The sequence below is a fragment of the Oryzias latipes genome, chromosome 19 (assembly GCF_002234675.1).
Source record: "Oryzias latipes chromosome 19, ASM223467v1".
Classification (NCBI taxonomy): Eukaryota; Metazoa; Chordata; class Actinopteri; order Beloniformes; family Adrianichthyidae; genus Oryzias; species Oryzias latipes.
The window spans coordinates 2,291,519-2,305,550 of NC_019877.2; the positions used below are offsets into that span (position 1 = coordinate 2,291,519).

The 14,032-nt window shown below is 44.9% G+C and overlaps 1 protein-coding gene across 5 annotated transcripts; it reads right to left on the reverse strand.

Annotated features, from left to right (window-relative positions):
* Positions 1 to 290: 290 nt before the first annotated feature.
* On the reverse strand, positions 291 to 14,012 carry LOC101162634 (BTB/POZ domain-containing protein KCTD5). 5 transcript variants are annotated; one of them, XM_023949472.1, is made up of 7 exons: positions 13,394 to 14,012; positions 5,242 to 5,350; positions 5,074 to 5,165; positions 4,652 to 4,747; positions 3,519 to 3,644; positions 3,170 to 3,295; positions 291 to 2,117 (listed from the first exon to the last, which is right to left on the reverse strand). In XM_023949472.1, exons 1-6 carry the CDS (start codon positions 13,730 to 13,732, stop codon positions 3,200 to 3,202), a joined length of 858 nt encoding a protein of 285 aa, XP_023805240.1. In that variant the 5' UTR covers positions 13,733 to 14,012; the 3' UTR covers positions 291 to 2,117; positions 3,170 to 3,199. The 5 variants fall into 5 exon arrangements, with proteins under 5 accessions (XP_023805240.1, XP_023805236.1, XP_023805237.1 ...); XM_023949468.1 differs by having other exon boundaries at positions 4,604 to 4,750; XM_023949469.1 differs by having other exon boundaries at positions 3,160 to 3,295; positions 4,604 to 4,750.
* Positions 14,013 to 14,032: the final 20 nt, after the last annotated feature.

The window sequence follows — 14,032 nt, forward strand, 5'->3', positions numbered from 1 at the left end:
TACTATCAGAGCAGTATAAATTAGTTTTAGAACCCCTAGTGGCCATTTGATGAACTGGCTAAATTTTCATTTTAAATGAGCTTCAATCTGGAAGTTGGGGTTGGTTGTTAACAAAAAATATCTTTTTAATTAAAAAAATAAATAAAAATATTTGGGACTAGCCTACTTTGAATTGAAAAATTTTTTTAGACCCTATTATTTTCTTTAAAGTTATCTGTGACAACTGATTTCAAGGAACAGAGACACAAGTTCAACATAAACAGGAAAACAAATCCAGACGGAGACACGCATCCTAAACAAAAGTTTAATCTGATTACAGCAGTGACGAAAAGCGACAGAAAAATAAATAAAAAGTGGCGGCGTGTGACCTCAGAGGCGTCGCACGACCCTGGAGAAATAAAAGCAGCCGGAAGGTCTTTTACAATTCATGTGTCCCATGGTTTACAGATGAGGTACGTTGAGGCTCTGTGGGTGGAGGAGATGCAGCCCATCATTCACAACATGATCATCAATAAAACAATAAAAGTGTTTCTGCCGATGAAGCTGCACAGCTAAAGTTCATGTACGACACAAACACGTCAAGAAGTACAAGAAAGTTTCCAACAAACATTGGAATCTGGCAGGAAAATTAATTAAAAACATCCTGATTAAAAAAAAAAAGATTTTAAACAATATTCCACAAATAGTGGATTATTATTTAAACAGATCTGTAGAAAATGCTGAATTCACAGAAAGATGACCCCCCCCCCCCCCCTATAGTGTTTTTTTTCTCAGAAACATTGAAAATAAAAAAAAATAAAAAACAAACATACATAAAAATGTAATTTAAAAAAAATGCAATTTTCTACAAAAGCTCGTCTGAAACATGCAGCCGTTTTCCCGCTCATTTCTGTCTGTTTGAACACTGAGGAGAAAAAAAGACCAACAAGCCTCAGCTCTCAAAGAGACTTTTATTTTGAAGGGAAAGCACGCCTGTGAGCGTCTGCTTGAACTCAAGGCACTGAATGATCCGAGAGGAAAGAGCTGAGAAGACCAGCCGGCATGGGTTCTGCTGACGTCTCCACCCGACCTTCCCATAATCCAACACGCCATGAGGATCATGACAACTCTCTAATTATTGCTACAAATCAACAAAACACACAAACACAATCACTTCAGTATGATAAACTCCACCTCACTGCTTTCCTCAGACTAAAATACAAAAACAGCTTCAATCTAAAGTTCTGATTGTCTGTATTTCCAGCTAAAGGTGATGGTTTTCTTGCCCAGCGCCTAAACGCAGACGATCACTTACTAAGTTGAACCGGAAATATTCTCAGGCACAGTCTAGTCTAAAGTCCTATTTACAGAATTATGTCTTTGAATCAAACACCCTGCAATGGATTTAGAAAACCTCAGAGTTAAACTACCATCAGACTTTTAGTTCTGAAACAAAAATAAAGCTTTTTGCTGCTTTTATGGATTTTTGGTAGATTAAACTTGCAGGAAAAGATAAATAACAAAAAGTCTATGAAGCAGGCAGCAGGAAAAGATGAATCTAAACTCATCAAGAGCTTGTTTCTGCAGTAAAACTTCCACCTTTGCTTGTAACAGGAAAGAAAATGAAACTTGGAAGGTAAATTGGACAAATCTAATCCAAGCATAAAGTTAGAATAAAGTTTTGGATGTTTAGATAAACGTGACGTCAAACCAGCCGACTTGACCTTCAATGACTTGACATGTTAAACAAACCTCAGACTGGACGGATTTAGTCCTCTGTTTTCATGTATGGAACTAATCTGGTTTGAAGCCGATCACAGGATTCAGATACGTTTAGGTGTGAACCTATTTTCATATTTCTGCTGTTTTCTGATCAGAAACGTCGGTAAAGTCGGATGAATCTGGAAAGGTGATGGGACTTCCTGTTGGAAGTGACGGCCCGCTTCCAGCCCTGCTGCTCCTGAAGAGGGGGGGAGCGGGAAAACCGTCCCCTTCGGATAAACCGGATCGTTTTGGAAACTGAATTTGGTTTTGTGGGGGGGCTGCAGATCAGAGATGATCCACGAGTCCGTCTGTCCCGCTCAGATGAGCCAAAACCGACATCTCTACATCCGAGCGGCACCGTGGATCTGGAAGAGCTGTTAATAAAAACACAGAAGAGTTAGAGACGGCCCCACAGGAGCTGAGGCGATGCTGATGCTGAGGATGGAAACGGGATGAGAGCCAATGACGGACAGAATGACCGGAAGCCCAACGGGGCGCCACTGTTCCTCATTAAACATGACAATGTATGCACAGACTGGAGGGGGGGGCTACCGCTGCTCAACAGGGCGATTTCACATCAAAGGGCGGAGCCACAGAGATGATGGCGTGCTCCTGACCTCATGTCTCATTTCTGCATTTCACTTGCATTTCGTTTGCTTTGGCGCCTCATTTCGGCACCAGATTCCCTCCACAGACGGCATCGATCGCTAATCTTAATCTGATTACAATCCGGGATGAATTCACAGTGTTTAGGAGACTCCTGAAGGTCTTTCCGGTTGTCTGCTGGATTCTCCAACACCTTTGGGAAGCGGACAGACATCTTCTCTACAGGTGATGAACTCACCTGAGCTTGTAGAAAAAAAATTGTTTAATTAAAACCCACTCTGATAAGAATGATGTTTTTTTGCTCAAAATTGTATTTTATTATATTTCTTCATTCAAATCGTTGTGAATCAGGAGCAGACTAAAAAATGACAAAAGATTGTATTTGTGACATAGAAAATCCACTGGGCGGAGTCACAAGCCGCTGCTGCATCCACCTGCAGACAAATAGATCCACGACGTTCAGGGATGACGGGAAACGGGGCGGGGCTTACTCCACACCAACAGTCTACTGGGAACGCGTTTCTAATATCTCAGAGGCTGACAGGAGTGGAAGGACTCAAACATCTCTTCCTGGCAGACTTTGATGTGTTTTGAAACGTCGGCTGTTCCTCCGACGGACTCGTCTCCACGGGGACCAAAGTCCTCACGGAGGCGCTTCATCTCAAGCTGCTTCACTAAAACGAGGCGGCGGGGCCCAGGTCACCCGAGGGCGCCAGTTTCTCCGTTACAGAGTTCAGAGGTCGAAACATGCACGCACACACACTAACATCCAGCACATCTAGCCACTACCTGCTGTGCACGTGTCCTCACCCATTCCCACCTTTCTTTGGAACAAAGAATCCTGACTCCCTCATTCTCTAAGCCATTCATTTGGTGTAGTTTCTCTCCCTCCCTCCTCCTCCTCCTCCTCCTCCTTTGCTGCTTCCTCCTCCTGCATCTCAGCCGGCTTCATTTGGCATGAAGGATGTAGTGGGGTGGGGGGGGTTTGGACAAAGGAAAGGGAAGAAAGAAGGAGCGGGACAGAAAGCAAAGATGAGTTGATGGGCGTCACGCGTGTCCATGGCGAGCGCGTGTGGATGACATTTGGAGGTCCTGGTGGTTCTGCTCGCACTTCCCCATCAACGACGCGAGAAACGGGGGGAGGGGCCGGAGGAAACGGCGGGCTTTACCTTGGTCTTGTGGCTCTGCTCCGTACCGAGGCCGGATCCCGGCGTGTGGAGCTCCTTGGAAACCACGCACAGGAACTCCGCCTGGTCTTCCGTGCCGTAGCTGTAAGACGAGCCGATGTTCACCATCTGGATGGCGGGAAAAGAGGCGGCGTCAGCGAGGACCGACCAGCAGAAAAGGAAGAACGTTGCTGACAGAGCAGAGACCCAAGCGACTTCTGTGCTCATGCAGAGGGGGTTGGGGGGGCAGGTGTGGACTCCAGGCCGCCGTGTGAAACGGCTGCGAGTCGGCGTCTGCAGGAAAACGGCGGCGCATGCAGAGGAGCAGGGCGCTGAAGCGGCAGGAAAGGCGGGGTCAGTGGGACTATTGACCTACAAAACAATTAGACGATTGAAGAAACTAAATTTTAAGATCAGCAAACACCTGACCTGTTTCTAGCATGACTCAGCAGATCAATGCAGAGTCATGGTTTCACCTGGATTATGGGTAAAGATACGTTCACACCCGGCCCGGCGTTAACGTCGCTTTACATAATGGTGGGTCTGGGTCTCCTACGACCCGTCTATGGTGGGTCTGGGTCTCCTGGCTCAACTTTGAAAGACGAAGGTCTATGAAAATATCTTTAATTCCGTTTTTATGGCCAGGTTTTTAAAACAGCGTTTGTTTCTGCTCTGCTGCTCTGTTCTATTTTGTTTCTGCTTTTATCAGGGTTATTTTATTATGTCACTTATTTGTACTATTGTACTTAATCATTTTAACCGTTTAGTTGCTGTTTAATACATTTTTTGACTGCGGTCATTTAAAGAAAAATAATTTGGTTAACCTTAAAGGGCATAATAATGATGTTGATAATCTGATTTTCACTCTTGTTTTAGGATCTAACAAAGAATAATCTGCAGGTTTCATGTGGAATTTTTTACATTTGAAGCTTCTTTTTTTTAAAAAGTATTTTTCAAAGTAAAAACATTTCCAGAGGTAAACTGACGACTTTAACCTGGAGATGATCTGTTTAAATGAAGGTGCAGGGGGTGGGGGGCAGGTCAGGTATGGGGAGGGGGGGGTCAGCAGCAGCGTGAGTCCAACCCACAGTCCAGAGCAGTCCGGTGCGGGGCTTTCTGCAGGCGCGCACGCTGACCTGCTCAAACTTCCAGCCGTCGGACATGGTGGAGACCATCTGGGTCAGCTCCTCCTCCTGGCACTGCAGAACCCTGTAGACGTGCTTGGGGGGCACCTGCTGGGAGGAGGAGCACAGGGAGGCGTGAGCGACGGAACAGAAACGCGGCTGCAGAACTATTTTAAGCCCACATTTCATAACAGCACTGAAACCGAGCAAAAGCATGAGCTCACTGCGGCGCCACATTTCAGAGTAAAAGTTCAGAATCAGACACAAAGAGACTGGAAGGCGCTGGAAGCTTCTCTTTATAAAGTAGCTTTTGCTCACAGAGTCCATAATGTTCATGGCTGGGGGGTGGGGGGGGGGGTCTGTCAGAGCAGAATGCTGTGAGGAGATTATGTAAGAGAGGAATAGACGCTTCTACTTTCACTGGGATTAATTACCTGTGTGGCTTTGGAGTCCCTCTCCGTGATCCGCTCCTTGATCAGTTTGATCAGGGGGGCGATGTTGTAAAACTCCGCCTCCTCCAGGACTCCTGGAATGGAGGGAAAACCCAGAGGTCAGCCATCCTTCACCTCTGATGATGACGACCGTGTTCGGAGCGAGATTACCTTCCTCCGCCAGCTCCTTGTTGTAGACCAGCTTCCCGTGTCGCAGGTAGTTGAGGATGGGGCCAAAGTAGGTGGGGTCCCTGTCAATCACATAGGCCCCGGTCTCGTCCTGAGGAAGGAACGCAGCAGCACGTCAGCCGTTTGAGGGTAAAACGTCCTGCAGGAGCATGAAAGCACGGCATCTGCTGCACCGGCTGGATGGAGGGCAGATGATCCTCTCCTCACCGACGCCGCTGCACGCCGCTTTCAGCACCAACCCGCCTTTAGACCGACCTCACCAGGAAACCTCTGCTGGAGCCACTTTGTGGCATAAATGGGTAAATGTGGTAACGCTAGAACACCTGAGGTGACGCCCCGATAACCAACTTTGACTCACTGTAAAAAATCTTTACGTGATTAACAGGAATCAGCTGATCCAGTAGAATCCACTGGAGTTACGTTAATTTAGTCAACGGTTGAAGACTCACGGCAGTCGGAAGAATGTCAACACTGGAGCTAAAGCTACGACTGTTAAATGCTTGAAATCCTCGTGAGACTACATTGGGATTTTTGGTCGCATGCGCCTTCGTGTGGCACTTTAAGGGACGTCCTCAAAAATGGAACGTTCCAAGGAGAACCGACACGCTCCTCAATGACCGCATGCTAATGCAGCACACACGGGGGGTGTGCACGTGATCCGAAAGCGCCTGTACGGCGTGCACACAGACTACACCCCGACTGTCTCAATTTCCAGGCTGCTGCGAGGAGCGCGCACGTGTCACGTGAACAGCGCTAAGGGGCTCCTTGTACTCAGGATGTGGGGAGGTAGAAATCTGTCTCGCCTACTTAGCCAAAAAGCCGGCGCCGTTTTCTAGCACCGTATCTGCAGAGCGGCAGTTCATTAGAAATTCACCTCTGAGTTGTGGGCGGGACCGTTGGTGCAGAGTAAGCCCGCCCCCACTTTCCATCATCCATCACCAAGAAACTAAAAACACCTTTTCCAACTTGCATATTTCCCTCAATAACTTGATATTCATGGCCGGTTTTAAAATGTACATTTTATTGATTTTTAATGCTTTTAATTTTCACTATTATGTACCATGACCTTGGGTTCCTAATAAGGCGCCTAACAAATTAAGATTTATTATTATTACTATTATCTAAATAAATAAATCGCTGCTGTTCTCCATTTATTTTAGCTGTAACTTAAGCAGCGAGGTGAAAACATTTGAACACCTTCAGCAGATTCTGCTTCTTTACGGGGTTTGAACCAGCAGCTTTTGTCCTAATCCAGACGACTAACGGCGTCGGAAAAAGAGACGGATTTACTGATCCTTCAGGTGCAAAACTGTCACAACACTGCTTTGGACTTTTAGGTCTGCTTTTATTTAAACATGAAGAATTTAAGGCATAAAATTCAACGACTCCCCTCAAACATCATTTCACCAAAATCGTCAGCTCTGAAAATATCCCACGAAACCACTTCTGCTCCTCAGACTGGAGGATGGTGGGCGGCGCCGGCCCGGTCCTGTACGTCAGAAGATTTCATGGTTTAAATTGCTGCAACATTTCTGAGGCTCAGTGAGAAGAAAAGCTTTCAAATGTTCTGCTTCTATCAGCGCTTATCAGCCAACCGCAGGCAGCAACCTGGACTGTTCCGCTGACGGGCGGTCGGCGCCATTTTCACGCCTCCTGTCAGCTTCTCGGTAGCAAAGTGGTGACTGAGAGAAGAGCTGCAAACGCACACGTGGGTTCAGACGGAGCGGCGGAGGAACGCGGCGAAGGGAAGGCGAGAACCAACCAGAACCAGAGGCAGCAGAGAATTTAGAGGCTAGAAATCCAAAACCAAAGGCGGGAAATGATCCCGGATGGGGAAAGCGGCAGGATGGGTGGGGATGGCGGCGCGAGCACGATCCTGATAACCGTCATCTCATTTCAAACAAAAAGATCTACAACCATCTGCTTTATGTGAGACGCTCTTCAAATATAGAATTACATTTTCATCTGTTTTTTCTGTGTTGATTATTGTTATTATCATCTACTGTGACATCAAAATTGAATGTATAAATTAGGAAGAGACACTAGATTTGAAGTTCTTCAAAGATAAACCCACATATTATTTAGTTTTTGCAGGAAAACCTGTTATATTTTAATTTTTTGATTGGTTTTCTTGTTTTTACACACAATCTCCTTTCTAAAATGTTAAATATTATTATCAAATGTGATTTTTTTACATGAATTTTTAAATGAAAAATACAAACCAGATGTTTTAATTTGAAGAAGAGTGAAGTTCTTTGAAGAAAAAAATGACATTTAAATGACTTATTGCTGTAAAATATGTCATTATTATATAGTAATTACTTTTTGGTTGGTTTTCTTGTTTTTCCAAAAAATAAAAAATAAAATAAAGTACATCTCATCTGAAAATGCTTAACATTTTTATTAAATGTGACAGTTTTCTTAAAAGTTTAATTAAAGGTAATTTTAGAGGGCGTACTTTTTATAGAGCTTTGGCTTAAAACAGGAATAAGTTTCTTCCTGAAGTTCACGGAACGCCATTTTCAGAGAGCAAATCTTTCTGGTCTGTTCTAGTCTTCAGAACTGAAACTGCTGCGTCAGCATCTTCAAACCCGCTGAGCTCCTCAGAAACCCTTTGACCGCTGACGGCTGCAGCCTGCAGGACCCTGGTGGCTGCACAACGGCTGAAAAGCGCCGTCGTCTGGCATCCCGCACACCGGTTGAGCTGCAGCTGCTGTCCCCGTTTCTGTCCAAAACGGTTTCTGTTTAGACCTTCACAGCTTCAATATTTTATTAAAACTGATGGTGGGGATCTACGTGACAATGCATACATCCCATAATATGCTCATGCTATAGGTCTATACTAAACACATGTCCCAATGAGCAGCTGGAAGAAGAAAACTGAAAAGATGTTTGTGTTTTAAGAAAAACATTTAAAATACTATTGTAGAATATATATTTACTTTGAAAATATTGATCCTAATTGCTTTAATTCTTAATACAAATATTTGTGTTTAAAGTGTGGATCTGAACAGAAGTGTGATTTTTTTTTTCTCTGAGGTTTAAATTGGAGCTTCTATGCTTCGTTCACACTAGGCAAGCATGACACGTTCAAGGACGCGCTGAACGTGGGTTTTTTAACGCACTTTTAGCATCTGGTGTTCACACTGGACTGTTGCCACCCCATACCAGCCCACGCACTCACAGGTAGGAGGGGCTTGGTGTGAAATGTCGAACCGATGCAAATCTTGCTGCCGTATACTTCCGGTTGGGCGCAAACTACAACTTTTAATTTAATTTCCTTTATGATTGATTTTCAAACAATTGCTACTTCTCTGTTTTGTAAAAGGGCTCTTCCAATAATCCCAGTCCCTGATTGGTCAAAGTTCAACTGCAGGTTTTGTACATAGAGCCTGGAAAGAGAACTTTTAAAAAATTGTGTTGAACACAATGCGTGAGCACAAGAGTTTTGGGCGCAGAAACCCGAAATGCGCACATACAGACTTTTGCTTTCGCGTTTTTTTATGAACGCGAATAGTGCGTTTTATTTTGAATGCTTTTTTCTATAAACGCGCTAGTCGCATTTTTTATTTTTTCTAACACGTTATCTGCGTATATTTTTTAAAAGGGTTTTTTATGTACACGTTTTTTTATAAACGCGCGATCTGCGTTTTACTATGAACGCGTTTTTTTATTAATGTGCTATTCGCATTTTTTGTGAAGGCACTCTGCGTTTTTTTCATGAATGATGAAAAATATTCTTAAAGTTTTAGGGTTATAGTTATTTAAAAATATTTACATTTTCTTTCAACTTTAAAACTGAAATTTTTTCTTTTTTCTTTTTCCAATTTCTAGTCTGGTTCCCTTTAATGCGACGCTGGTTTGACCCCCTCGGTCAGGACGTGCAGCCATAAGACCAAACGGTAGAAACAGAAACTCTGACTTCTACCGTCCGCTGGAGACATGTTCACACAACTTCCACGTCAAAGTCTGGCAGCGTCTCCTTTCCTTCCAGGAGGAGCTCCGGCCGCTGCCAGCATTTCTCGGCAGACATTTCCACACAGATGAACCCCCCCCCCCACAGTCAAGCCGGAGCATGTGACCGAGTCGGCTCTTGCATAATGAGAACTCTAACAGCCTTTCTGTTCAAATGACAGAATCTAATCTGTACGCAGACGGCCCGCTGCTGCACCTCCTGTTCTCCAGACACATCGTGTTATTGGCTTCAGATGGGGTGGGGGTAATTTGGGGAGTGGACAGTGGGGAGTCTGGCATCTGAGGCGAGGTAATCTGATTACAGCAGCATCCGCAGAGCGTCTGAACGAGGAGGGCTTGAAAACACTTGGGTGGAGGAGGTGATGCAGCGGTGTAGTAAACAACCCCTGCGGGGGCCGGGGGCAGAGTGGGGCAAAACCGATGACTGTCCCAGTGACCCCTCCCTCCTGGAAATAGGAAATACCACCAGCGGGCTTCAAGAAGCCCAAGTCCCACTCCGATCATCTTCAGGTCCATTTTTTAAAGTGGTCATTTGTTTATAACGATGCTGTTTTTAGCCAAAACACAAAAATCTGTCATTTTCTAGGACATAGTTTCTGCAGAGCGGCAGGAGTTCATTGGAGATTTACCTCTGAGTTGTGGGGGCACGGCATAAATCATCATTAATCTGTTTAACGCTCTCTACCACTAGCTTACAGCGCCCCACAGCCTCAACCTAGCATTAGCGGTGCAACAGAACTATTGGAGCTATAATCCAGCCGTCCAGTTCTGATCCAGATTCCAGCTCAGACCAGGAAAACAAAGACATTCATGGATCTATTTGCCTATAGGTGGATGCATCAGAATAGATTAGAGAGTCTTTGGCTTGCCGTAGTAGCTTCTGCGTTACACCTAGGAGCTTTTTAAACGGCATCTTTTCAGCTGCTCCTGGTTCAAAACGATTTGAATAAAGAAATACGCAGAAATGTAATTTTTGGCCCAACTATCTTTATATAGATAGATATTCTCCATCATCAGTAAAATACCACAAGAACCGGTTAAAAACACCATTTTTAATCGAAATGGGTCTTTAAAATATTCTTGCCAATTCTTTTTTTTACATATTTTTTCTGTAATTTAAGTCATTCAAGTTATACAATGACCAATTGACCAAAGTAGGCGGAGCCCCACGTCCTACCTTCAAGACTCCGAACTGACTGGTGAGAGTGGTTGCCATAGAAACGTCGACTCAGACCGACTCGGGCCAATCACTGCTTACGCTGCTGAAGCAGGCCTCTTTCCTTACATAAGGTCAGTAAATCTGCCGATGGCGTAAGAAAAGTCGGATTAGAAACGCTTATAAGAAACAAAATTCTAGTCACTAAGACGAGTTTCCTCAAAGTTTTCTTTTTTGATAAAGAAAATTCTCGAGATTATTTTTCTTGCAAGACAGAAAATAAGTCATTTTATCTCGACGTGAGGGTCTTTTTTTTTTAAAAACGTTCTTTGGTTCCCTTTTTGCAGTGTACTGACGCCGCCTGGCTCCAACATGGCGGCGTCCGTGTCGCGCCTAAATGGCGACTGAATTGATTTCCCTTTGATTGGAGCAGGACGTAAATGGGTGCCATCACCCCCCCTTGATCAGGTTCTCAGAGACAGTCGATGGTTTAGTCCGGTCAGAGGACTTTGTGAGTTTAGTAGTAGATTTGTAGCTTTTAGCAGAACTTCAGCGAATTGCTCTTTTCTTTAAGTCATGGAAATCCCAGCAGCCTCTCTGTTTTTAGAGGAGAAATGTTGCTCATCAGCTGATGGTGCAATATGACCCATTTAGCTAGAAGCAAGAACAGACAGCATGTTCCCTCTAGTTTCCCACTTTCACTGGCAGGCAGTGAAGCCGTGCTTTTGTTTGACCATGTTCTTTACTTCAACGGGTCATCAGGAACGTGGAACCGAGCTGGACGATCCGAACGGAAAGACTGGGAGGAATGTTTGGGAACCGGCGCTGAAGCTCTCATGCTAACGTGAAACGGCTCTTTTTCTGGTGCCTCTATATTTAGTCCACTTTGTCTTTCTGCGCAAACACTAAACACTGACTCAGGCTGCTACGCAACCGCCTCAGTCACTGGAGGGTTCAGAGCCTCTTCCAGAACACGCCAGCAGAAATAAACCAGGGAGAGGAGAGCACGGCTGGAGGTTTGGGCTCCAACGGGTCGTACGGCTGACCGCACAGCAGAGGAGAACCGGCCTGCCGTGGTGCTCTAGTTCAGCAGGAAAATGAAATTCTGCTGCGACTGATCTGACGTCCCTGAAAGAAGACCGACCGCATCCTGACCGTGACGTCCGTCGTGGACGACACAAGTTAGATATTTCTGTCCCACGGAGAGGAAGCAGCTTCAGTGACTCGGTTAAAGGCCAAATCCCTGTCATCGGGCCGCGGCGCCGTAACTGTGGTCACAGGAAATGACTTAAAACCAGCCGTTTTAACGCCAACATCAGCTAATTTAACTTTAAATACCGGGAGGGAGATAAGCAGAAGCATCCAGCTGGATTTGTGCTTTTGACAACGGAGTCATAGGAATAAAGCTGTCATTTTAAGAGACTAAACGTGCAAAATTACACAAATAAAGATGTAAAATTATGAGAAAAAGTCATAATTTTACGAAAATAATATTGAAAAATTATTAGAAGAAAGTCGTAATTTTACAAGAATAATCTTGTTGAATTGTTGAATTATCATTAAAAAAAAAATTATGAGTAAAAGAGTCAATATTTCACAATAATAAAGTTATAATCACATAAGTCATAAGTTGAGAATCTAAGAGACTAAAGTAACAACTTTCAGAGGCAAACGTCTGTGTACTTAGAAAAATCTAAGCAACAGGAAAAGGTCGTTGAACCCATTGTAAGTGATTACTTCAGAGCTGGTTTCACAAAAAAGGAGATTCTAGCTCTTTCTTGTAAAATTATGACTTTATTGCCATAACTTTACGACTTTTTTTGACGGCCTGAATGCATCGCAGCTGAAAATGTCACAAAAATTGGCTTTAAAGGATTATAAAACTTCCTGACTGGATCAAGCAAATGATCCGTTTGGCGATAATTACAACAACGAGGCGCCATATTGGACGTGTCTGTGAGCGAGCTTTGTCGGGTTAGTCTCCTCCTACTGAGCACGCTCAGTGGAGTCAACTGCTTGCTGCTCTTTCTCTCCCCAGCAGGAACTACAGATGATTTACATCAGACGGCCTACAAACTCCGGGAAATGTTCCACATGGAACCTGAACGCGTCCTGGTGCAGCGTGATGCATTCACTGACTGAGAAGGCAAAACAGATCAAATCTAATTCTACACCTAATCTTGTAGTCGCTCTGATGCAGTCAAGCTGAAAATCTAATTATTCAGCCGCTCAGCAGCAGCTTTACACCCATGAGAACCTCCAGAGTGTCCTGTTGCTGCCGGTTTGGGATCTTCATTGATTTACTGAAGGTCAAATGACTTCATTTGATCACTAGTTTCTCATGTCACCGGACGAATAAAAGCATTTTTGCGTCTAAAATATTTAAAAAAAAAGAACACCAAAGAAAATAAGATTTGTACACTTTAAATGAAAGACCAACTCGTTTGTTTGTTTTGAATAACCTTCCCCTCTGTTACCCACATGACTTTAAAAAAAACACACATTTGCATCATTTATAAGTGTTTTCAGGCCCCGCGGTGCGTTCGCTTGCAGGCAGACACTTTAGTCTTCCCCTCTGCTCCATCCCAAAGCCTGGCAGCTTTGCAGCTTCCCACTGAGCAGCACTGCTGCAGAGGCAGCACGTGCTCACGCATCTGATGGCAGCCGCTCCACCACCACCACCACCACCAAGTGATGCTCCGCGGGAGGCTCAAAACACCGGACGGTCTTTGAAGGCAACAGTTCAATACATCACAATTGATCAGATATCATCAATAAAAGCAAATATTTTTGTGACTTTAAGGACTATTATTAAATTTTTAGAGGAAAAAGCACAAATGACGGATAATTCAATGGATTTAAAGGGGATTTTGGTCACGTGATTGACTAATTAGGCTTCAGAAATCAGTGGAGGCGTGGCCTTCAGGACAAGCAGAAGGTCACCCAGGTGTTTCTAACGGAAGTAGGGTTTTTGTTTGTTTGTTTGTTTTCCCGCTGGCTCACCGTGTCCGAGTGCAGGTCCTGCTGCTGGCACAGCCGGTACAGGAAGGAGGTCTGCTCCTTCAGGAGCGTCTGCCGCGTCGTGAGGAACACGGTTCCGCCGACGTTCAGCCGGACCCACTTCCCGTTGCTCCCCGCCGAGGAGCCGTTGTTGTGCGGCGCCGTCCCGGCCCCGCCGGACTCGGCCGTGGCGCTGGCGCCGGCGGAGCTCGTGCTCTCTCCTCCCGCCTCGCTGTCTTTGTTGTTGTTGTTATTGTTGTTGTTGCTGTTGAGCCGCGGGCAGCCGCGCTGCGGTTCCGCCACGTCCGCCGCTTCCCGCTGCTCGTTCGCGGTCGTTGCCATCAATACCGAACCGCCGAACCTACGGGGAGGAGGGACGAGCGCGTGCGTTCCGCCGCTGATGAGGAGCGTGTTTTCCCTCCTTCAACCCACCAGCAGGCTCCGCCTTCAACCCCAACAGGTTTTCAAAGTAAGAGTTTGCGCCTTTCAAAATAAGAGGCAAAACTCATTCATTGTCAAATCCATTTCTGATTTCATGAATGAATTCAGGCGGGGAAAAAAGTTTGACATCAGATTTTGTTCTGTTGATTCTTTTTTTTCTTCTTCAGACAAAGTCCCAATTTGACACTGAACAGATTTTTA